Genomic DNA, 25,732 nt, shown 5'->3' with positions numbered 1-25,732 from the left:
ATTAATATTTCTGTGATGGTAGTAGTTGAAGAAAATTAATAGTTTAATTTTTAAATATATAACATACTAAGAGCAGTTATTTAATTAAGATCATTTTTTCACTAAAATTGCTTTATTATGTTATGAGTCCTTGTGATCAGAAAATCATTTGATGACATCCTTTAATAATAAATTTAATAGAGCTAGTAATTAAATGTTTACATATATTAAATTTTTGTTTACATTTTCACTTGTATATTTTTATAAAATATTTTAAGAAAATGTTAAATATTTGTTTGTTAAAATAATTTTTAATGTATTAAATATGATATAAAATTTTATAAAATTATGGGTGGCTTACGGGCTAGCCCTACCCATAGAGTTTTTAGCCCACACAAATCTTTATTATTGAGAGCTATTTGGCTCTAACTCACATGAATTAGGACCTAATGGTACGGGCATCTTTCTTAAGTAAAATGGTTCTATATGAATTTCTTTTAGAGAAAAAAAATTTAGATAAAAAACCCTTCTTCTTTTTTTTCTCTTACAAGTTCTTACTTGAGAAATGCATGGATTATGCAATGGAAAGAGCATTAATTGAAGGACACTTATCTTTCATTGGCCCATCATTAATGTTTACCAAAACGTTATACTCTTGCATTATTAACAGAATCCCATCTCATCAACAGGAGTGATACCTCATATCAGGAAAAGTCAATGGCTTGCTCCTGAAACAAAGCTCGAGACCTCATATCATATATGAGTACCACTCAATCTAATTTTTGTATTCAACACGCAATTCATGTGACTCTAATGGTTCATCGTAACAAAAATTGATTGTAACTCAAGAGACAAACTTTAAGTGTAATCTTGTTTAATGTGACTCCAAAACATAAGTTTTTTTTATTTACGAGTGAAATTTAAAACAAATCCTATGACCCTTTCGCCATCATGTAAAACGTATGTCTTCCATTTTTCGATGTTCTTACATTCATTACATTTATCACGAAACGTAACCAAAGCCCTGCGTAACAAGACAGGCAAACCAAAATCCACGATTATAACTTATCAATAAATGCACGTAAACGCCAATGGGTGGTTGTGAGCGAAGGGAGGAAGTAGGTACCGTACATTAATTATTAACTAAGCACGTTAAAATTCAATTGGACAATTTGGACCCAAACATTGAAAATAACGATAACTGAATCGTCAATTGCCACGTGTTACGTGGCGGAACACAGCCAGTGCCGTTGATATTAACGATACGGTGGTCCCCTGCTCCCCACCGCACCTGATCACTACCCATCTCGGCAGATACATAACTGAACCTTTTTCACCTCTTGTCTAAACCTTTTTCCTTTACCTCTGAAAAAGTGAAATCTCGATTCAGCGAGCGAAGCATGTGATGAAGCTGAATTGACGCTTTTACCCCTCACATTTCCGCGATTTACACAACGCTTCTCGTTCATGTTTCCATAACAACCAGGCAACCATCGCCATCAGTGTGCTTGCAGTCTGTTACTTGAGACGACGCCGTTTCCTGATCATGGCGGCGGTACCGGAAAGTGAACGCCGCCGCAACGGAGGAGACGCGGCGGAGAAAGTGTTCAGGGGGAGAGAAGAATTCGGCGACTCATCCAACTTGTTCAGCACGATTCTTGCATTGGCGCTGTGGCTGGGAGCTATTCACTTCAATGTCGCGTTGATCCTCTTTTCCTTGTTCTTCCTTCCTCTCTCCAAATCGCTCTTGTTCGTTTTCCATCCCTGTGTTCTTCTTTTTCTTCTGCTTTCGGTTCGATTTCGTTGAGTTTTGGGGTTTTGCGTGTCAGGGTTTTCGGTTTTTTGTTTGTGTTTATGGTGCTTCCTATGGATGAGAAGAGCAAATTTGGGCGAAGATTGTCAAGGTAGTTTTTCGCTTTCGTTGCTGCCTTTTTGCTTTTTCTAATGCACAATTCGAGCATTTTTGTTTTCTGCTATGTGTCATAAATCTACTTTATTTTTATTTATTTTTTGGTATATTTTCAGGTACATATGCAAGCACGTTTGCAATTACTTTCCCATCACGCTTCATGTAGAGGATATAAAAGCCTTTGATCCTAATCGTGCTTATGGTTTGTATAAAAAAATTGTCAATTCAATTTTCATAAAAAAATTTGTTTTTCTATGAATGTAAGTTGTTTTCGTTTACATTCCTTTTTCCTGCCTAAGATGAATTCTCTTGAAATGGCAAGATAAATTGGGGAAATGAACCAAAAACTTGTTTCTCATTTTTTATTTAGTGGGCGAACATGTTTTTTATGTTCCTTGGCTTTGCTTTGGGAAGAAAGAGTCATAGTGGCAGTGAAAAGTTTAATTTTTTACTAAAATTCAAAGGGGACAAGAGAGTAGAATGCTACTTCGGTCTGCTCTATAGTGATTGTGAGGTAATTACAATATAGTACGGACCCTACATTTTTAGTATACCTTAACCCTATCTCTCGTCTCCAGTCCTCCCTGGAGCAGGAGAGAAATGTCTTTTTCTTCTTAATTTACTCAGTGTAATCTTAATTTTTTTTATTTTTTGTTTAACCCATTCTTCTTCCTCCTTTGCCTCCGTTTAGGATACCATCTTTTCATTTCACCATTTAGTAATAAGGATTTGCCTTTTTACACAACTACATATCTTCTTTAAATTAAAAACTCAAAGGTGACTGTTAATTGTCCTGGATGAAATTACTTGTTGACTTGAACTAGATCAGAAACATGATTTACAAGCTTTAAGAAAGCTTATTGTTTCGTTCACCTCAGTTGCTGGAGATTTCCATATATCTAATTAACACAATTTACGGATATACTTTATATTTCCCCATTGGTTAAGCCTCGTAATGATTCCTAATTTCCTATAATTGCTTTCTTAGAAAGTCCAACTGACTGTCACTGTAGTTTTCCCATTTTTCCTGGTTATTTTGGCCTTCTCCTGTTGGAAGGGGGTTTTGAACTCAATTTTTGTCTGCAGAATTTGACCTAATAATTTATTGATTACCCTGTTTTTTTGTATCTTGTTAGTAGCTCATTGATAGTAACAACAGTATGCTCAACATGCAGTTTTTGGTTATGAACCACATTCAGTTTTGCCGATTGGCGTTGTTGCACTAGCTGACAACACAGGTTTCATGCCTCTTCCAAAAGTTAAAGTTCTTGCTAGCAGTGCGGTAAAGCTTTTACTTGAGACTCTAAATGATTAATGATGGTTATTGGGGATTGCATATCAAGTTATTCTCTTCACATTAATGGATAGGTGTTTTACACACCATTTTTGCGACACATATGGACATGGTTGGGTCTTACACCAGCTACAAAGAAAAATTTTATGTCCCTGTTAGCCTCCGGGTATAGTTGCATTTTGATACCTGGTGGAGTTCAAGAAACATTTCTCATGCAGCATGGCTCTGAGGTGCATTGCTTTTCACTCTCCTCTTACTCAATGCTTATGTGATATTTTTATTCTTTTGATAATAAATAAAAAGTCTTGAATATGTTTTTGGTACCTATAGATATACCAAGTTTTGGCTTTAGTCCCTTAAATATTTGAGTTGTGGTTTGTGTCTCTTGTTTTTTAAAAGTGAACACTTTTGGTCTCCACTATTATCATAAATCCGTTAAGTGCAAATATGCCTAACAGATTCCCAACACTCACTGTTAAGTGTTAAGTGACACATCAGCTTTTAACGAATCTATAATAATGGCAGGGACAAAAAAATGCTCATTTCAAAATTTGGTATATTTATAGTGACTAAAAGCATATTTAAGCCGAAATAAAAATGTTCATTTTTGTAACACCCCATTCTAGAACCGGATTGTTATCATTGCGTACGACATTAAGCGCAGTTACAATCACATTGGTTCAATTAGAAAACCGGATAAATTTTTCCTTTTTAAACAAGCCGGATTTAAATAACCAAGTGCGTGATCATAACTATATATGCTTCGCGGAATAGTGGGACTAAACTTAATATTATATTCCCATTCTACTTGACAATACGTCGTTAAATGTCTTCATCTCTTTAATTATCAAATTAATTCTAAACTCCTTTTATGATTCCCATCTTCTACTATGTTATAGGATTTTTCATTAGCTACGCGTGGGTTCAAACCGCGCTCAAATCGGAGCACCGTAACCAAAGTTATGCATTTTCTAAGAAAAAGGGTGCAAAATCTCCAAGACCCCGCGCCCGTAGCGTGGGATCCACGCCCAGAGCGTGGGAAAACAGAAAGTTGGCGCCCCCAGCGTGGGAGTGGCGCCCTCAGCGTGGATGGTACTGTCTGGTTCTGTAATTTGGCGCCCCAAGCGTGAATCTGGCGCCCCAGGCGCCATCCACAGGGCTGGGTGACCCAAAACAAGGTCATTTAACCTACCTATGGTTTTTCACTCATGACTTGAGCTATACTCACTCAAATTACACCATTTTGGTCTGTATGGAAAGCTAAGAGAAATGTCTACAACTTCCATAGAGACATCAAAGTCCAATTCCATCACATTGGGTATGAAAATTGGTCAACTGGACAAGATGTTTTTGTTTTCTCAACACTTCCCAATTTAGCACTAGGTACCTAATTTAGTTTCCAGTTCAACAATCCAATACTTAATGAGCATACATATAATAAACTTAAAGTACTCATCAATTACAAATCATGTTCATTACAATTCATGGAACTTAGCTTACAAAACGCTATGATCACTCCCTTGGCTCCCATCAACAAAGAGATAACCAAAGGCATGAGCATAGGCTAAGTCCATTCCAAATAAACAGAACATACATCTATTAATTGTCTATTAATTACAATCCTATACATGTGAGCTACAAAATAACATGTATAATATCAAAATACAGGATCCTCATGCATCACTACTAGTCCAAGTATGGCCACTTGCCACTGGTGGCTCCTGCAGCATCCTTACCTGAAAGGGGGTCCCCACAACACGGGATGAGATATACGAATATATCCAGTAAACCAGGGGTCCTTGGAGCATCTCTCCACCCCACAGTTCCATATCAGTGTAATAGCAATAACAATAATAATGCAGTAAATACATATCTATGCAATGTGTGAACAACATCTTCAGGAGAAATACCTCGAGCCCTCAAACCGTCCTAAGGATACTCAGATGCAAATAGTCCTACTGGCCAGCTAAACTACCAAGTATGATTTACACATCGTCATGCAACATACCAACATAGGGAAACACCATCCTATGCCACACCAAATGCATACACATACGTATAACAAAGCATTACACTATTTCATTGCATTTATATACACATAACAACCATTACCCCTTCCGGGCTTGGTGGAACAATTAAGGGAATTACACCCAAGGTCCGAAGGCTTACCTCAAGCTTCCAATGAACCTTTGTTCTTTCACCAATCTCTACAATTATCTACTTCAATTACCAACACCTACACACAATGTAATGCAATTCAACACATTGCATCAATAATACTTCATTACTATCAACTACTTATAGAACTCATCAACCACAAGGTATGAACTTACCTAGTTCAAGGAGCTAATCCAACTCCATTCCTTGCTCCAATGGTTGGTCTATCACGGTTGGTCCGATTGCCTCAATCCTAACCACCATATAGGCACAATCAATAACCAATCAACCACACCATAACTCAACATTGCGAGAATACTCATCAACAAGCATGATAATCTTGCAATATACCAAGTATAGTCATTTAACTACTAGGCTCATTTTCACCGATTAAATGTCAGTCTTAGCTTTTTTCATAACATACACTAAGCTCCATTCTTCTTAGAACATAGCTAATTTAATCACTTCATAAAAACCCCCAATTCACTATTTATAAACCCTAAACTCATGCAAATCTCCAAGAATCATGTGAAAGAGAATGGAAACTTACCACCAATGATCACACAATAGAGGAATAAGCGTTCCTCAAGCTTCCATGGAGGTAGAAACTCCCAAAACCCCACACTTCTCAAAAGGGGAGAATCTTTGGGGGCCAATATCTCTCTCCACAAGGACTCCCATTCAAAACCAAGCTAGGATTATGAAAGAGGAGAAGATTCTAGGTGGTTTAGGCTTTTGAATCACTCCAATCGGTTAAGATTTGCTCACTCTAGGGTTCTCTCTCCCTCTCCCTCTCTTCTTCTTCTTTTTCTTCTTCTTCCTTCCTTTCTCTGGCTGTTCGATGGGCAAGGGGTGGGGAATGGGTTCCTTTTTGTGTTTTATGACTTAACATAGGTTAAGTGGAATCAAGTGGGCATTGGTTCATCTATCTATTTAACTCTAATAATTATCAAACTTCACCCAAAAGTCTGGAATATTATTCTAGGAATATTTTCATTTTTATTTTTATATTTTGGGCACTTTTGACTGTACCCATTTATACCTCTTAATTTTCACTGAGTACACTTTTTAACTCAGAATTGACCCCATCTCACTTAATTAAGACTTATACTTAATTTTACTCACTAAAACATGCTTAATTATTTAATTACATGTAATTTGCTAATTAATTAGGTTAGGGCTATTATAATTTTCTCTACATTTAGGATTATTACTGTTGCCAAGTTTAATAATACGTTGGTGCAGGCAATTTTCCTAGCCATGCAAGAAGTTGAGCTCAATTACGAATTGCGTATGGTTCAAATTTCAATAGTATATTAGTTTTTTCCCTATTATATTTTGTATCTATTTTGAATTTAGACTAAGAAAGAGGAAAGCGATACATTGTTCTTTACTTCATTTGTATAATCTGAGTCTAAGGATCAAAAAGCAGAAATCATTCAGCCTACTATATTGTATTTCCAGCACACCTACATGCCAATCACGGTTGAGTTGTGTCTGGTGTGTAGAGCTAAAATTGTGACTAATGCACAAATATCAATACACAAAGTAAACAAACAATTTTCGTTATCTAGCCCCCTCCAAGTATGGTTTGTCTATTAAACAGATACTGTTGAGAAGCTTTGGTTCTGCATTGGATTGAATCTTTTTATACTGTTCCTATTTATAGGAAGAAGAGGTCTCTCCCATAAAATGGGTCTTTCAAGAATGACATCACTCTGTTCACTGTATATCATAGAGGTTAACTGTATAATTTGAACTATTTACTTTGTAGACTGCTTTCCTTAAGGCAAGAAGAGGATTTGTCCGCATAGCAATGGAGAAGGGCCAACCCTTGGTTCCAGTTTTCTGCTTTGGTCAGGTACTCATTTCTTGTCCCAATCTCTTACATTCATGTGGAAACCTTGCACCTTTTACTTGACCACACATATCAGCTTCATAAAACTTTTACTCTAAAATGTACCTGGTTGTCACTTCCTTGTCTGTTAATGTCCCTCTTAATGTTATTCATTTTCTTGCTCATACAATACAAGGTGAAGTTAACTATCCTTTTTGGTGTAACTTTGCTATAGTCAGATGTCTATAAGTGGTGGAAACCAGGCGGGAAGTTCTTTCTGAAATTTGCGAGGGCTATCAAATTCACCCCAATTTATTTTTGGGGAGTTTTCGGGTGCGTCTTTCTTTTACATGTCAACATGCATCCTTCCCTTCTCATTACGCCTGAATTTTCTCTAACAAAATTGCTAAGGGTTCTTCAACGATGAAGGAAGCTAACTAATATTTTATGCCTGAAGTCGAGGCTGTTAAATCGAATAAATTGAAGGGGATGGAACAATATTAGAAACCATTTTTAAAACGTGAAACCATGCATTCCCCATTGAAAACGCCACACACACCCACACTTTTTGACAACAAAAGGAATTGGCGTGAAATATGGAAACAATAGTGTAAATGCATAGGTCAAGTTTTGTTGGAATTAAGATTAAAATATTTGCTGAGAAATGTGATTGGAAAAGGTGCATTCATTTCATGCTGTACAGAACGTATGCCTTTTCCAATCAGCTTTTAGTGATAGTAAGTCGCGAGCTCCTTTTTTTTAAGGTAGTATTTATTCTATATTGAAGATACTTCGACTGCGTTGAATAATTGATCTGAGGAGAGTAGCCAATTATTGTTGCACAAGTATATAGTCTAAACTAGTCAGCATGGAAGTTGCTGTTCTCTGGAACTATTTTTTCTAAAGCAGATCATCTCCACTCCTTTTCAGATCCCCGATACCGTTCAGACATTCAATGCATGTGGTAGTGGGTAGACCAATTGAGCTCGACAAAAATCCTGAACCAACCACGGAGGAGGTATGCCTTTATGTTAATTAGGATTCACAAGGATCCAGTCATTTTCAGCCTCTCCTAAGTTAAAATGCCTCTTGAAATTTTGTTTCTCGTTAACTTTTGCTAAAATGAGGGTGAGTCTTGGAAAAGTTATAAGATTATTCATTTGTGATCAAAAGGTCACAGATTCGAGTCTGAAATATAGTCTCTTTGCAAAAATACAAGGATAAGATTGTTTACAATTGACCCTCACCCTTCCTCCTTGCAAAGCTGGGGAAGCATTGAGGTTTTAACTAATTGCTAAGATGGAAATAAAGAGACTTTGGAGTAATAAGAAACTTCCATCTGGTTTGATCATTATCCTGTCTTATCCTTAGCTAAAGTGTTTGAGTAGCATGCAATATACTTGCATAAGTCTTAATACCAGTATGTAAATATGATGACCCGAGATTAGCATTATATGATGAATTGTTCTGGACGGAAATTCTCGTTACTATGTGATAGATATATGCAAATGTTGGGGAACAGCTGGCTAAAATTCTGACCTCTTTCACTATTTTAACCTGCTTTTAGGTTGCCAAGATACATAGTCAGTTTGTGGATGCACTTCAAGATCTCTTCGAAAGGCACAAGGCTCGGGCTGGCTATCCAAACCTAGAGTTAAGAATTGTTTGATAAGGCCTTAATATCGTCCCATATTTTCATTGGTTTATTTATTTACTTTCTATATCTTTGTTTGGGGATGGGGTTGGTGAATGTAATTTAGGCTATGAATTGTCTGTAGTAAGACTAAATATCACCCCCGGGTAATGGAATAGAGTTATAATGAGAAATGAGGTGGTAGCCATCTTTCGTTAGGTTTATATATTATTTTTTCAATATAAATTATATATTTTAGTTCATGGGGCACATTTATGTCTAGCCTCTTCAGGTGGAGTGTTGTATTTATCTTCTGGGAACCTCTGCCACAGCCAGCACAATAACAATAGTCCAATAATAACCAATCTATTTCCTCTAGGCAGGTAGTTAGTTACATGGATCAACTATTATGTCGTGTCAGGAACAAGTCTTCAAAAAATTCGTTTAAATGCCATCTAGAGTTTTTTCCTGGTTTTTTTTTTTTTTTTTTGCCTTTAACTGTTGGATTATCCACTATCTGATATGCTTTTTTATTGGGACTTCGATTAGTCTTCTCTTCACATGGTCAAATCCCCTTAAGTGCAATTTTACCATTTTTCTCAATAGATGTTACTTTCTTTTGAATGGATTCATTTCTGATTTTATTTGTCTTGTATATTTAAAATCATTCTCTGCAAGATTCTTTGCCACCCTATCACGCTGAATACAATAATATAATGATGATGATGTTGCCGTCAATTTCGGTACATGTTGAGTGACACTGATTCTTTCGTTATTGAAAATATCGAGTTAATTTTGCAATGATAATTAATGCAAGTAATTTTAAAAAAATTAATTTGCTGTTACTTTAAAAATAAAATCAATAGCAAATTGATATTTAAAGGATAATATGACAGCATTGCTGGCTGCATGCAAACAAGGACAATGTTAAGTCATTCACTTCTTGGCAAGTAGTTTTGTGATTTTATTTTTTTATTTTTATTTTTTTAAGGTTATGAATTCTTACGCGATCTCGTTAGGTGGCATAGTACTTTTGATCCATTTTTTTGAAGGTTGTGCAAAAGCCCAAATGCCAGGATCATCCCGTCTAAACAAATCATTGCCTCCTTAATGCCTTTTGCCCTTAATCATTTTGTCCTTGATCACTACAAACCAGCTTCTTGCTTGAGAATGGATAATTGAAAGTTCAAACTTTTTCTTTTGTCAAAACAAAATAAAAATAGAAAGGACTGTAGTTACGCTAAACGCCGCTGCTTCTACTTCCAAGTTATCATGTCATTTTCTACAATTGGTAATGAGGCGTTTCAAGATGTCTCTCCTAACTATGTATGTTTTTTCATTTGTACGAAACTGCTAGAAGTAAAATGAATCATACCCTGACGAGTACAGCATATGGAAACAAGTTTAAAACTGGTTAGGCATTCACTCTTGGCGGCTTCCGAACTTCCTTACTCGGCATACCTACTAAAATGCTTTGCAAGAGGGTTAACTTACACAGGCATAAACTCCATCAATGGCAATCATATATCAATCTTTCATACCTAACTTGATATTTTGAACTTTAACTGATAATTCTAGATTCTGCTCTTCAATGTCTTTTAAAATTAACAGCAAGTTGGACCTATAAACTTCACACTTCCTTCGAGCTCGGTCAAGTTGACGTGTCAACTTCTCAATTGTTCTGTCCTGGTCATCCTACAATAAAGTAACATACATCATTAGTAACAGAACAAAAGAAGAAAATGGGAATGGATAAGGCCCTACTAGGTTCCATTCAGTTTGAAGAATCCCAAATTACAGGGGCCCCACCCTGAATATTAAACTCAAGAATTTGATATCAATATATTTTTGTAAAAGAAGACTACCGATACAAGGAAGGAAGACCAAGAGTCCTCCTAAAAACAAAGGAAAACAAAAGCATAGTTATTTTTTCATATAAAAGTAATAATAATAAGCTCCAGAGACCTGTGTACTCCCTCTGCTTATCATATAACAAGTTTAATAAGATTCATAACGATAAGTGACAAAGTAAAATTCTTGGACAATTTTAAATCTATGCTATTTTTAAGAACTATTATCAACAATGTAGACTTGTATACATGAAACAGTGATGGTGGCAGAAGTGGTCAAAATATCTATTATATCACTTCCAGCAACAAGAATGGTAACTCTAGATCTAACACGTTAAACGCTCATAATAACCACTCTATAATTTGTCTCATTATTTTCCAAAAACCCGATAAATAAAACCCTGTCTTCTGTTCATCCAGCAATTTTATAGCATCTTTTCTTTTGCTTGCTTGGCCATCTTGTCTGAAATCATAACAGACAGTTGCTTGATTGCTGAAATCCCATGGTCTTCAAAAACATTCTAAACCAGTCATTCAGGACTCTCATTTTACACCTTTAATCCACTACCACCCCCGAACATCTGCATCAGCTCCAAGCTGTCAACTTCTTTCAACAAACTCTAGTCTCCCACTGCTTTTAATTCTACATATTTGCTCCTGATCTTGAACCATCCATTACAAATTATATTATTGCACTCTGTCTAGCATTGTTCATGACCAAAATTATCAAATCGACAGGAGTAAAATGGATTCATTATTGCTCCTTGTAATCTTTCTAATTTTCTTTTTCTTGGATTATAAAAAAACATGGTACTCTGATTTTATAATTGAAGTTACTGGAAATTTGGCATCAAGTATTTCAAATTTAATGAAGATGTACTATGTGATTTACATCATCAGTAAAGGAATTTAGTTTCATTAGGATTTTGTTTGAAGTGGATTCAAGATGCCTTCTCCTAGTAGAATCAGAATTAACAAGAGTTACTCTGAGTTGCATTATGGAGTGATTTTCACATGTAATGATTGAGTTTTGAATAAAAATTTCATAACTCTCTTGAGATACCGATGTAATGCCGAAGCAGTAACCCATTAGCTAAACAGAAAGAAAGATTGAACACAAGGATTGCGAGAAAAAACTGTTTCTCTTTTTTAAATTTTATTTAACCAAAAAACTACCAAATAACAATAGGGTTCTCCATGCCTTAAATAGGCAGAACAAAATAAAATAAAAATAAAACTCAAACAGAGTCTAAAGGGATTATGCATAATCAAAAGATATATCGCACAAATCAATCCACACTCAAACAGAATCAAAGAAATAACAAAAATAGTAAATATCTGACAATTATTGAAAAGCCCTAAACTATGGAATAAACCTAAAAGCCTAAAATGACACACGCAAGCACACATGGATATTTCTAAGTCAATCTTAGGTTACATAACGATGTCTTTGTACTCTTCAGACTTTCTCTTCCTTCCCCAACCCCTTTTTTCTTCTTCTATTTCATTGTATTCTTCACATCGATAGGTATCAGAACTCTCTTTGTCGAACATCTAATACAGTATATATGCTAATTTTTGTGCTACAATCATCATATTATGTACTCAAAAGTTCCAGAGTAAGTTATTTTTGAGAAAATTCGACAACAAATCAGCTGAAAGGGTTTAGCAATTCTAACTAGCATGAAAGTAGCACAAGATAGCAGATGTGTAAACAATAAAACCAATAAAATTCAGGAACAAGATCATAATGATTATTTTTAAAAAATAAAATGAAACAATCCAAATATATGTGGAAGAATTAATTAAATGCCTTGGGGAACTTGATGGATTGTTGAACTACGTCACATAGTAAGTTCGTTCACCAATCTACTTAAGGATAGTTTTGAGATAGAACCTCTCCAAAATGTACAGGGAGACAGTCGTATAAAAATATAGAGTGGTAGACTAAATCAAAATGTGGTTAACAATTAAACGGTACGATCATTTTTAAATAAAATCGCAACCAGAAATGGTGTCCATAAAAATTTTGTATCAAAATCTCAATGATTAGTACAATGGAAACTATAAAATATCTAATCCCAGCTCATAACATAAAAAATGTCTTAAAAAAGAAAATCATATAATACTTATTTAGAGAGAGAGAGAGAGTTGTTAATTTACACCATGTTACCATATCAGATTTTTTGGTTCATGAACTAGCTTTAAGAAACAAAGTTTACAATTTCTTAAGGGAGAGGAAGGGTAGGGCTTTTTTTCCTTCTTTTAAATAAAATGGTAAAAAAGTTATGGTCCTATTCTTATAAACCATTTTCCTTTAGACATGGAATGAACGTAATAATACAAAACTAGAACTATTAAAAAAATATATGATTAGCACATCCAAAACTTTATGAACAATAAAAGGACAGAAATATTGCTGCAGGAGGAAACTGCCATCATAAATTACCAAGAAAACAGACCTTAGATGAAGATTGTTCTGAACCAAATTGATGATCACTGCGACTTGTAGTTGCTTCGTTGCTCTGATGAAGGTCATCTTTACAAGTTCCATTCAAAATAACCAGTCTTCCACCATTTTTTGTTGCAAGTACCACTTTATTTGCAGCCTCCTGAAGAGCAGTCATAGCCACATCATAAACTTTTGGAGAGTTTACTCCCTCATCAACATACTTAAGGGCCTCATGACGAAGATTATTGTATCGGATAGTTATAGATTCTTGTGCACCATTTAACAAATCAGTAGTACGTTCATCCAACATGACACCACTCTTAGCATTCCTGCTCCATCTTTTTAAAATATAATGAGGTGGCAGTGTAAGAATATTTGTCACCCTAAAAACAGTCAATATATGTCTACAAACTAGACCAGAAAACTCAAACATCTGGCAACTACAAGTAGCTTTCATCTCGAAAATGTTAAATCTGACAAAGTAGGCCCTATGAATTTCCCCATATTTGGCTACCCTATACACAGGAATCATTTCTTCTTCATCTACTTTGTTTGCCAAGAAAGTTAATGTCTCAAACAACTCTTCTTGAAATTTGGTGAACAATCTCCTTGTGTAAACTCCAGCTGCCTGTTTCTCCATAGGTGATGGAGTCTTCAGAACTGGGGCAGTGTTTATTGTGTCATAATCAGCTTTGACTTCTTTCTCAAAACGGCTTTCCAGAGCCTTCTCATACTGCTTAACAAAAAGCTGAAGTGTCGTTGATGCATTAATATATCCGTCAAAGTAAGAGTTTATGCTATCACTTCGTTGTGTTATTGACATTTCTGCAAAAAATGTGTCCCTCAAGTACACTGGAACCCACTGCCTCCTATCACCATAAATTGCTTGGAGCCATTCATGTTCTCTAAGATCATACCTATCAATTAGAGAGGACCAACAAGACTCAAACTCCTCAATAGACTCTGTCAGGTTAACACATTTATGGAGGTTAGCTTCAAAATCATGGTGTTCAGAAAGTACATGAGACAACTTCTCTTGGCATTCTTTAAAAATGTGCCACTTGCAAAATCGGTGACGGGTATCAGGAAAGACATTGTTGATGGCTACGCGAATCACCCTATCATGATCAGTAGTAATTGAAACTGGATGTTGCCCTGACATTGCTTCAAGCCAGGTTTTGAACAGCCATACAAAAGATGCCTCGGATTCATTTATCAAGAGAGCACAACCAAATAATACAGGCTGTCCATGATGATTAACTCCAGTGAAAGGTGCAAAAGGCAATCTATAGCGGTTAGACCTATATGTTGTGTCAAAGGTGACAGTGTCACCAAAGTAAGTGTAGTTAGTCCTGGCCTTAGGATCAACCCAGAAGATATTACTCATGCAATGATCTTCATCACCCTGCACAGCATAGAAAAATGAGGGATTCTCTGCTTGTTTGCTCTTCAAATAATCCAAGAGGATTTGAGTATCACCTCCAAGGGTCCTTTGTCTACTGCTCCTCATATAATTCCTACAGTCACGCTCAGTGAAACCAATATTGCTAATTCCACCATATTCTTTGATAAGAGCAGACATAATTCCGCTGGGCCCTATGCCAGCACCCTGCAAAGTATCAATCAACGACTTAGCTGGACCTGAAACATGGCGGTGAGAGCGAAGGCAATGCACCTTGTCAGGTGGAACCAATTCATGGTTGTGTTCCTTGACAAAGGAAGAAACAACCCATCTGCCAGAATCTTGAATTTTCACAACCAACATGGCCTTGCAACCAACACGGGTTTCGGCACGAGGCCGCTTGATTCTTCCATCTAGAGAATTCCTCTCTTTCTCCACACGAAAACCTTCCTTGGCACACACAAAAGACCTCTGAATTATAGCACCATCACGCCTGGAGCGGCGAGACATGCTCACCCGTGTACTGAAGCCAACACGGCGTGCATAGGAATTATAAAAGGCCTTAGCAGCCTCTTCTGATTCAAATTCCATACCCTGATAAGGTTCAAGATTTGTGTCCCCTCCAGGGATGTGAGGTCCCGTAGTAGCAGCTAAACTGGTAATAGAAGTAACAGCAGCAGGACCATTGTCAACATTAACAAGGTCATCATCTTCTTCCACAGCATGCTCAATATCAATAGCAGCATCATCCCCCAAACCAATCATATCAAATTCAATGATCTCGTTGCTTAGACTCAGAGGTTCAAACTCCATTTTACAGAAAACCCAATAATCAAAATAGCATCAACGTCTCATAAAGACACGATCTTTGTTGAAAATTTAGGGAGTTAAGGTGGGAAAACCAAAAGGGCTCAAATGATTAAATACAACAGAAACGAAAAAAAAAGAAGTAGTAATCCATCATCATCATTATCATCATTCATGAGCATGAATGATAAAGTTTCAGCTCAATGATACCATCACAAATGGAAATGAATGCAGCATTAGAATAGGAAAAAGAAGAATGCCCAAATGAAATCGGTACGAACCTGCTGGAGACGAATTATTAAAAAAAAAAAAAAAATAACGATTAAAAACATAAAAATTATAAAAAAAATGAAAAGGGCAAACCCGGATCTTGGAAAGGAAAAGAAGTATTAGTTGTTGAAGTTAAATGAAAGTGAAGAGAGAGAAGCAAGATTTTAATACACTACTTAGTATTGGGTGGAAGCAGAGTTGGGTTTTGGCAGAGTTTGAGTTAGACACAATGAGAGACAACATTTACTGATTCGAGTGGTACAATTCAAAAGTTGAAGAGAGAGAGAGAGAGAGAGAGAGAGAGAGAGAGAGAGAGAGATTTGAAGAAGAAGAAGAAGAAGAAGAAGCGAAAAAGTTGTTAGCGTAAGCGAGGAAGACGATGATTTGGCTTTGCTTTTATCTTAGTCTATGGGTTTTTCAGTGTTTTGCTTACTTATTTGGATGAGGCTGCATAAACTTAATAATAATTTTGTAATATTTTATTTCATTAAATAAAAAACTACTTTTTAACTATAAAAAAGTATTTTAAAAAATGGCTTTTTATAATTAATTTAACTTTCTTAAAAAAAATTATAGATTTTTAAATTAAAAATATTAAAAGAAAAAAAAATGATGAGCCTTAATTTTGAGTATAACATAGACGAGTGGGTTTACTCAAGATTGTTACAATCGAAATTTTAAGTAAAATCGGAAGGCAGTTAAAAAATCGTAAAAGCGTTTGGAATATTGGTAAAATCATTTTGATTAAAAAAAATCATAAAAATGTAAAATCGCAGTGATAAATCGAGATTTTAACAATCATGAGTTTACCTGCAAACTCTCTTAACCATTTATGCTGCAAATCATGCAGCAAAGTAGGGATGTTCATGGTCTGTATTGGATCGATTTTGAAAGCAAAAATTATCTGATTTAATCTGATCCTATATAATCCAAATTTTTTGGTTTGGGTTGAATTAGTTTTCGGCTTTTTGAAAATCCTAAAATTTGTTTCATGATTATTGTGCAAATAATATCTTTCGTACATATTGGCTTTGTAAATTTTTTTTTTTTTTGAAATACAAAAGCATCAATAAATGATAATATAGTTTTTTTTTTTTGGAAAGAGATACGAAGCTCTACACAGATAAAATTTTATTGATAAGATGTGACTATATTTTTTCTTGGGTTTAGTTGATGGGTTAATGAATCTTGGGTTTAAATATTTTTGAGCTATGATTGGGGAAAGACCAGGTAGAGGGGAATTAATATATTGGATCGGTTTGGATTGAATCGATTTTCATCAACCAATCAGAAAACCGATCTAATCCAATTAAAATTTACAGTTTTTTTTTCGATTTATTCGGTTATCGATTCGGTCACCGCGATTTGAATCGGTTATTGAACACCCCTACAACAAAGTGTGGAATAAATTAAGGAAGATTAAATGACAGCTAAAACAATGATATAATATTTTTTTGTCTATATGTTACAAAATGAGGTAGGATACTTTGGCTCTAGTATCAAATTTAAAATTTGACATCTCATTTAAGAGCTAAAATTGACACCTCATCTAAGAGCTGTTAGATTAAAAGGATCAACTCTTATATGAGATGTCAAACTTTAAATTTGACACCAATACCAAAGAATCATAGCTCTTACAAAATAAATGATAGTAATACTGAATCTCCGGTGCTACCGCAACATTAAAGATTTATTCCACAGTGTGAAATGTTGATCAGCAAATGAATTTCGTTAACCAACCATAAGACAGTTCAAACTACAACTACAAAATGATATCTCACCTTATAAATCAAACTTAATCAGTAACAAATCAAACTATACTATAAATAATCATATTTTTAACTAATTTAAGAGTTAAATTATTTTTTAAATAAATTTAAAAATTGCAATTTTTTATAAAACCGACTCAATGCAGAGAATTAAATTATCCTTTTTTATTTTTAATAAAATATTATTAATTTAGTAAAAATATTTGATTTTTAATTGATAAAGACTTCTTTTATCAAATAAAAATAAAAGACTTCTTTTTAACTTAGTAACTATTATACTAAAGGGCTAGTTTTTAATTAAAAAACAGAAAAAGAGACGAGAAAAGAAACTAGATTTGAGTAAGGATTTTGGTATACCACAAACTTTTCATTCCCAAATTCAAATTACAAGTAGTTGGATATAAGTCCTTACTTAAGAAGTTACCAGGTTATTTTTTAGGATTTTATACTTCTCATGTTACATGAATGAAATGAGCATTCTTATGTCATAGAGACAAAAGTCATATGAAACATATATGTTAGAAAAAATCAACTATTGAACTTATGTTAGTATGAAAATCGAATGATACGTTGAAAAATTTCTCTTCTCATGTTACATCATGAAAAGTATAAAATCCTATTTTTTATTGGTAAGATTATACTTACTACTATTTTAGGTTTACTACTTATTTGGTTACCGTTGGATCAACTTGAAATCAATATTAGTTTTTTCTTTTTTTTTAACCGTTGATTTTAAATCGATCCAACAACAATCAAACTGGTAGTAAGAGTGATAAATCTAAACTGAAAGAAAGGATAACCACCCCTTTTTATTTTTATTTTTATTTAAAGTTTGTAATAGTGATAGTTTTATTTTTTTTGGAGGTTACAAGGAATTGAACATAACACCATACACTACACACACTCCTAATACACACACCCGACACCACTAGGCTAACCCTAGTGGTGCTATAGTGATAGTTTTATTGTATAAGCTCAGTGTGTTAAGTTATTTTTTATTTTTATTTTCAACTAATATGTTTTATGAACAATTACAAAAATAGTACATCATTTTTATTTTGTTTTTATCTTAAGAATGAGAAAAATATTTGTTATTTTGATAATTTTATGTCATTTTAAGTTAAATTACAGTGTTTTGTGCATATTTATTAATTTTTTAAATTTTTTCTCTTTCTAATTTTGTTAGAAAAAATATAAAAAATCAATAAATAAATACTACAACATAATCATTTTATTTAAAATAAAAATCATGTCCTTTAAAATTGTTTATGGTGAAAACTCAAAAAAAAATTATTGAAAAATTCATCAAATCTTTTTTTAAGTTTTTAAAATAAATTCGATGGACAACAAAAATAGTTTTTTGTATGTCAATAATTACATGGGACTTTGAACAGAAAGGAATTTGAATCAATAATAGGATACAATTAATATAAATTTTTAAAAATATAAATAATAAATTTTAAAAGCAATTATTGTTGGTCTTTTCATATACAAACATAGTTGTACTTTTTATTGTATTATTTAAAATCAGAACCAAAAAAGAATTATGATGTATTAACGATAGTATAGGACCTATAGTATAGTATAAAACATGATAATATAAGACATAATTGCATAAGACCTGATTAAATTTTAATACTATCTAGCATTTGGCATGATATTGTATAAGATAATATCATCCAATGTTTAGTAATACACTGTATAATACTAGATAGGTTAAAAATAAATATTTTTGTCAAAAATACATTTTAATAATGAATTTACATAATTCTTCCAAATATATCAGATGATATTATTTTCTATAGAAATATGTTGATCAATGTGTCCAAAAATTATATTAATTTTTATAAAAATAAAAATCTCCAATATTTTAAAAAATTATATATTGAAAAATTATTTTTTATTTTAATATACTAATATTAAAATAGAAAAAAATATTTTTGCTGCAAATAAGTTATCTGCATTTATTTTCAAAATGACGTCGTTTTGGTATTGAAATCTTAAAAAATTGTAAATATAAAGACTATTATAACCTTGAAATAAATTAAAATTACAAAAACACCATGATTTCCGCCCCAAAACGAGATCGTTTTGGACTTACTGCAGATCAGATAACTTATCTGCAGAAAAAGCGAATCCACTAATAAAATAATGTATTAATTCTTGAGAATTGTATTAGGTAATACATAACCCCTTATCAGGCTTAATGCTACTCTCCTAAGTCTAAATAAGTTATACATCATTTTGATATATAAAGAGATCATGTTGTATGAGCTTATACTATACGATGATCATATCAAACAACTAAAAATATCATAACGTATAATATAAACTTATGCTATCAGGCCTTATACATCACAGCAAACAATCCCTAAGTCAACACATTACGAAAATAGCGTATCCAATGATAAAATGAAACATGGTCTGATACATACACACTTAACAAATATTCTGTAAAACAGTTTAAAAAGTTACAGATTTTGATCTATCTGAGGAAGCTTGTTTAAGTTACATTACATACGTATATACTATAGGTAATTCCACCCCTGGCTGAAATGAGAGAACTTGAGGTAAAATAAAATAAAATATTAATAAAAAAAGAAATAATCATCATAGAAATGAATGAAGAAAATCAAGACACAAGCCACAAGAAGTAGGTTGACCAAAGAGTAACTGCAACTGAAGCCAAAGCATATGTCCATAGCATGATAACAGAACATTCACTTTCCCCAACTCCGAACAATTGGGTTATGGTTCCTGAGAAAGAAATTTAGAGTGAAGTAAAGTTGGAATAAGTTATATATATCCACTTCATTATCTACTAAGACTAACTAATTAATTAGTACCTATATTCATAGCTGGTGGAAGTGCATATTGAAGAAGAAGCATAAACTGATATAAGGGATCTAATTGCACCAAACCCAAGTGTGTTGCCCCTTTAATAATTAGAACACCAAAAATTGGTAGCAAAATATATCGAACTCCTATAATTCCTATAATTGTCCAAACTGGAGTACTTGCTCCCTTCAAGCCTGGTCCATTCATCCATTAAAGAAATTAACTTATAAACCATCAAAGAGAAAAATAAAATAAAAAATTAAGCATGACTTTATAAGAAACTACATTACCTCTTAAGAGGTTTGCACCCATTATAAGGGTTATAGTTGGAATGGCTGCCTCACTGCATGTAATAAGACAATGTAAGGAAATAAAACTTCTTTTCACTGCATGTACTTTCAAAATCTTGAAGTTTTGAGATGCATACATACCCCAGCATGTTAACAGAGTCGTCAATCACATGAAGTGGAGCATTGTTTCCAATCATGAAATTACGTACCTGGGGAACTACACCAATAACAAAGCCAACAATCTGCATAAAAATAAAAATTATCTTTCACTTGGGGGATTCATAGATGAATATGGTCTCGCACACAGGGAAATAAGGTCTCTAGATTTCCAAGGAAATGAACACTGTATCATACCGCTCCAAGAGTTGATGGCGAAAATATGGCTCTGAAATTGGAGTTGCCAAAAATCATTCCCAAATGGTGCTTAATTTTATCTGACATTGTTACCTGCAATGAAACCCGCCAAAACATTTTGGAATTACAACAAATGAAAAGAACCAAGACTATAAGATTGTATAACTCTCATATGGAGCTTTACTGCTCTGAGTGCTGCCTGTATAATTTATAGGTAATATTCTTGAATATGAAAGAAGCTCAGATGAATTTTAGAATCATGAGCTCAACAAAAACTGTGAAAGAGATATAATATAAAAATTATTGATGACCTTCGCTTCTAAGTTTTTGAGCTTGAATTATTTTTTTACATGCTATCAGAACCTCCATTATTATGAGTTCGATCCTTACTATCTCACTTTCTAGTACAATTAAGTAAGCATAAGGCAGAACAAAAAAAATGGACTTATGCAATATCCATGCTTCAAGTCCAAAATGCTCTTGCACGAGGAGGTGTGTTAGAAAGATATAATATAAAAGTAATTGATGAATCTTCACTTACAAGCTTAAGTTTTTGGGTTGAAATGATTCTTTGCAAATAAATTCAAGATAACCAATGCAAATATTCTGCAATTTTAGACAACTCATTCAGGACTAGGAGTTCATCTACAATTGTATTGTTATTATGCTCCAAAAGCTGCTGTTTATGTTCAATTTGAACTCATTGTATAATGTATACCTATATATTATGCTGGTTGAAGAAAAAGGAAAGTTAGAAGCAAGAATTTGACTTTCTCCCTTTACTGTATAGTCTGTGTGATACAGGAACCTAGCATGCTAATATTTTATAGTTAAAATGAAATTTCTGAAATAAGCATAAGTTGGTTCTTTCTTGTTCAATTTTCTAAATATAGAATATGCGTAAAAAAAACTGTTCCAAAATTATAATCTCCCTTTGATAAGTATAAAATATCTTTTGAAAGGGAAGTTTGTAGCAACCTTCACTTTCTCCTCAGATTCATTCGAAGAAAGCAGTAGGGTGTATGCATCATCCACGTTGTCTTTTGCTTGATTTAGGGGTTCTGAGCCTTTCTCTGGGAGTGATTCTGATATCTCCCCTGAACCCTCCAATTTGATGGAGTCACTACTTTTATTACCTTCTTTGTGGACTTTACTTGAGGAAATCCGCATTATGTTGTAAACATAAGTCCATATATAAATAGCTCCAATCTACAATTTCCCCAATGAATATCAGTTCAGAAAACAAAAAAGAAACAATTAGGACCAAATTAATGATTTTCTTTCAGTTTTTGGTTGGATAACTGCACATTAATATCTATAATTGTAACTTCAGAATTAATATGAGAGGAGCTAATGAAGTTACATACTGCCATAGAAAGTGAAGCATAAGCCAATCCATATTGATTGCAGATATCAGGATCTCCAAAAGGACTACCTTTGTCTTTACATATAGCCGGGATAATGATTAGAGGCAAGTTTCCTAAATTTCCTGTTCATATCAATAATCTAAAAGATAAGCTCAAGCAAAAGATGCATCAGCCAAGAACCGATGCTACAGCTTGAAGCTCGGATGAAAGATGATATATTTCAAGCATAATTCAGGCTGCAGGACAGGACATGTGCAAGAAGTAAGATCTTTTGGTAGTTTTTGTGTAACTTCCAAATTATTGCACAGTTGCTTTGTTTGCAAAATTAGTAAATACAATGTATACAGTCTTTTTTTCTTTTCTTTTTTGGGTAGATAACCCGAAGATATCCTCACACAATCTCCTTCGGCCACCTTGTTCTTGGAGTATAGCCAATAAGGCTAGCTCTACATTGAAATAGAGGGTGAATTTGACCACTGACACCAGAGAAAGGGTGAGTCTAATCCTCCTCTGAAGGGAAGGTGATTTCCTTTTGACCTCAAAAAATTTCAAAAATTTGCTTTAACGAACCTTGATAAAAGCAAACCCTTGAACACTCAGTTGCTAACTGAGCTATAGGTTATATAGTCTTTGGTATTAAGTATAAACAGAATTTAGGAGAAAGCATAACACAGACTACATGCTTGGCTTCCTGCATCCAATTATTTTTTCAAGTGATCTACCTGCAGAACAGACACCCAATATTAGACCTTCTAAGTGTCTTGGAGGCTTTGTGAGTTTGATAAGGATCCATCCTAAGGCTGAGCCTATCATAAATGTTCCAAGGATATTGACTGGCATGAACCACCTAAATTGACAACCAGAAATGTAATAAGCAAAAATTTAAAGGAAGAAAACAAATCCTCAAATTAAAAGTAATATGGGATGCTCTTGGATGTATGACCAAAAATCTTAATCAAACCAATACTCACAACAAAACAACATTCTCAAAAGTAATCGTTTCGGCCAAATTGCCACCCACCAGTGCAGGATTAAACACATAATGTACAAGCTGACACAGATGAAACACTGTGGTCAGTAAGAAATTAATAAATAGAAGTAAGAAAAAAGAGGAAAATAAACTTTATTAAGCACTCCTGGACTTACATGATTCACTTGTATCCTTGCATCTTTTCCCAATAAACTTATGTTATCAAGTGCAAGTAACAAGCCAACTGCAGTGATTAGTAATACTTTGATAACTGGGAAAGAGGCAACCCAGAAAAGATCCAGAAGCCCCATTATCACAAATCTTCGGAAAATATATGCTAATTAATCCTACAAACACAAAGAAGAGATTTTTGTAAACTAAATATATCTCAAACAAACCTAAAGTACATGCAATGTTCAAAACCATAGATTAAATATATATAATATATGGTTTCGTTCTGCTTCACTCCAACATTCATGAAATGAATGCACAAACAAAATAATCATAAAAAGAAAAACTATACGAACGGATAAGACAAGTCTGAGTACCAGTGATGATCTTCGACCAAAACATATAAACATATATTGGCCATAAATATGAACAAGCTACTTCCCACTATCCGTGTTCATATGAAGAAGACGAGGAAAAAAAAATGTGAAGTGGCAATAATGGAAGCGAGATGACATAGACACATGCGTTTTCTACCATTGATTGAAGGGGACCAATATGTTATTCATTATTATTGTCACTTATAGCAAATAGCAATAATAAGCTTGTTAGGTTGATGATTAACCATAATAAGCTTGTTAGGTAAAAATGGCTTGTCACCCTTTTTTTTTTTTTAAAGTAAACCTGGGTGTTCCTGTAACGGGAATAGTGATCATTTTGCCACGTTTTGGAAAAAAATTACCAAAATGCCACGCGAATAATAAAATTTTTCAAACTGTCACGCGGCATATGTAGCGAATTATGCAAGCAAATAATTCGCTACACAATGTAGCGAAATATGCCACGTCAGAACCAAAAATTGTCATGTGTCAAAATTGTTGAAATTTGCTACCCTATGTAGCGAATTTCAACATTCTGACACATGGCACTTTTTGGTTCTGACGTGGCATATTTCGCTACACTGTGTAGCGAATTATGCCGCGTGGCAGTTTGAAAAATTTTACTGTTCACGCATTCTAGTAATTTTTTTGCCAAAGCGTGGCATTTTGGTCACTGTCCCCCTGTAATGTAGGATGAGACTAAGCCACGTTGGTGGCTTGGAGCGTAATAATTTTTATCATTGGTTTCAAAATGTTTCTTATAAAAATCAAGGGAAATATAAGAATCATGTTGCAGGAATGACACTGTTTATTCCTGCAATAAGGATCCGGCAACGTATCTTGAGGATACGGCGCCGTATCCTGATTTTGGTTTAACTTTTTTTTTTAAGCATGAGACTCACACTTGATTTGTGTGTGCAGAAAAATAACCTTGTCATGTGACATGATAAAAAGTGAACCCAAAAATCAAAGTCATAACTTGCCACAGAATTCGACCCTTGAACTATAGTCAGGATGTCAACTCAGCTGCACCTTGTATTTCCATTCTTACTTTCATTGATGATGTTTTGGTCCTTTGAATTTTTATTTTTATTTTTACTTTTGCAAAACAAAGGCTGACAATTAACATGACTGACTTATTACGTACGTTACCATGTTTGTTGCTTTTAATTGTCAAAGAGAAACCAGAGGTGAAGAACGGAGCAGGTAGCAATGATTAGATTAGTCAAAACTCGTATGATAAGTCTGTGAATCAGACGAGACTGACATGATACGGTTAAATAATAAAATAATGGTTCAGACTTTACATTCTTGGATAAATATAAAATTATATAATTTTAAACGAGAGAAATAGATAAATAAAAGAATATGGAGTGTGGACAAAAAAAAATTAAAAATATGAATTCCAACTCTTTGTGAGAGTGAAATGACACAAGTTGTATCATTTCAAAGAACAAACACTTTTTCCAATATTCTTTCTATAAATTATTTTCTGTACTTTTTTTTTCAATATGATAAAAAATTATCTAAAAAGAGTTAACCAACAAAAAATAATTATTTATAAGAGTTATTGCTGTACTTTTTTTCAATATAAAGAAAATTTTCACCGTTAGTTTATTTTTAATTGATTCATTCCCTGTTCTTATAGGTTACCCAAATGATTATCCTTCCCACGATTGTGGAAAATTTTCAGCCGTAGCGATATACTAAAATCTATGAAACATATTTGACTTCACATTACGTTTGAAAATTTGGATGCTCATTCCATTTTTTTTTATTTCATGATTTTAATTATTTATTTTGGCTAAGCGAAAATAAATTCGCACTAATCAGGAATCTGAGCAAAATAACAATTATTCCCATATGAGGCCTTAAAAGGGGTATTTGATACTGCAAATTTTTTGAGATTTTTAAAAAAGTGATAAGAGTAATTATATTTATTCATATTTAATATAAAATTTTTAAAAAAAATTCAGAAATCTGATTTTTTTTCGAGATTTTATTTT

General features: G+C 33.7%; 3 protein-coding genes across 3 annotated transcripts; 1 reads left to right on the top strand and 2 right to left on the bottom strand.

The window, feature by feature from the left end:
• Window positions 1-1,329: 1,329 nt before the first annotated feature.
• Window positions 1,330-9,270, top strand: LOC133288047 (diacylglycerol O-acyltransferase 2D). Its single transcript, XM_061485744.1, has 9 exons — window positions 1,330-1,728; window positions 1,809-1,883; window positions 2,005-2,090; window positions 3,064-3,170; window positions 3,257-3,412; window positions 7,114-7,200; window positions 7,412-7,509; window positions 8,107-8,194; window positions 8,744-9,270. The coding sequence occupies exons 1-9, from the start codon at window positions 1,526-1,528 to the stop codon at window positions 8,843-8,845; spliced, it is 1,002 nt and encodes a 333-aa protein (XP_061341728.1). The 5' UTR covers window positions 1,330-1,525; the 3' UTR covers window positions 8,846-9,270.
• Window positions 9,271-10,113: 843 nt separating this feature from the next.
• On the bottom strand, window positions 10,114-15,940 carry LOC133288072 (protein FAR1-RELATED SEQUENCE 5-like). The gene is made up of 2 exons (XM_061485770.1): window positions 13,122-15,940; window positions 10,114-10,504 (listed from the first exon to the last, which is right to left on the bottom strand). Exons 1-2 carry the CDS (start codon window positions 15,324-15,326, stop codon window positions 10,337-10,339), a joined length of 2,373 nt encoding a protein of 790 aa, XP_061341754.1. The 5' UTR covers window positions 15,327-15,940; the 3' UTR covers window positions 10,114-10,336.
• A 3,819-nt stretch (window positions 15,941-19,759) lies between these two features.
• LOC133288045 (protein PIN-LIKES 3-like) lies at window positions 19,760-23,874 on the bottom strand. Its single transcript, XM_061485742.1, has 11 exons — window positions 23,727-23,874; window positions 23,355-23,525; window positions 23,180-23,259; window positions 22,931-23,055; window positions 22,209-22,330; window positions 21,820-22,050; window positions 20,842-20,934; window positions 20,629-20,729; window positions 20,488-20,540; window positions 20,206-20,391; window positions 19,760-20,116 (listed from the first exon to the last, which is right to left on the bottom strand). The coding sequence occupies exons 2-11, from the start codon at window positions 23,487-23,489 to the stop codon at window positions 19,992-19,994; spliced, it is 1,251 nt and encodes a 416-aa protein (XP_061341726.1). The 5' UTR covers window positions 23,490-23,525; window positions 23,727-23,874; the 3' UTR covers window positions 19,760-19,991.
• Window positions 23,875-25,732: the final 1,858 nt, after the last annotated feature.

The sequence above is a fragment of the Gastrolobium bilobum genome, unplaced genomic scaffold (genome assembly GCF_033153095.1).
Source record: "Gastrolobium bilobum isolate Gb01-03AN ecotype WA unplaced genomic scaffold, APGP_CSIRO_Gbil_v1 utg3205, whole genome shotgun sequence".
Lineage (NCBI taxonomy): Eukaryota > Viridiplantae > Streptophyta > Magnoliopsida > Fabales > Fabaceae > Gastrolobium > Gastrolobium bilobum.
Note: the sequence above shows the minus strand (reverse complement) of the source record. Positions and strands in the feature narration are given on the sequence as shown.

Excerpts from the sequence above, each read along its gene's own strand:
- LOC133288047 (XM_061485744.1), top strand. The coding sequence starts at position 1,526 with ATGGCGGCGGTACCGGAAAGTGAACGCCGCCGCAACGGAGGAGACGCG. Across the intron at positions 2,091-3,063 it reads TGATCCTAATCGTGCTTATG|TTTTTGGTTATGAACCACAT; the intron begins GTTTGTATAAAA and ends CTCAACATGCAG. Across the intron at positions 3,171-3,256 it reads AAGTTCTTGCTAGCAGTGCG|GTGTTTTACACACCATTTTT; the intron begins GTAAAGCTTTTA and ends ATTAATGGATAG.
- LOC133288072 (XM_061485770.1), bottom strand. The coding sequence starts at position 15,326 with ATGGAGTTTGAACCTCTGAGTCTAAGCAACGAGATCATTGAATTTGAT. Across the intron at positions 10,505-13,121 it reads CAGAACAATCTTCATCTAAG|GATGACCAGGACAGAACAAT; the intron begins GTCTGTTTTCTT and ends ACTTTATTGTAG.
- LOC133288045 (XM_061485742.1), bottom strand. The coding sequence starts at position 23,489 with ATGGGGCTTCTGGATCTTTTCTGGGTTGCCTCTTTCCCAGTTATCAAA. Across the intron at positions 23,056-23,179 it reads TTTGAGAATGTTGTTTTGTT|GTGGTTCATGCCAGTCAATA; the intron begins GTGAGTATTGGT and ends TTGTCAATTTAG. Across the intron at positions 22,051-22,208 it reads ATGCTTCACTTTCTATGGCA|ATTGGAGCTATTTATATATG; the intron begins GTATGTAACTTC and ends GGGAAATTGTAG.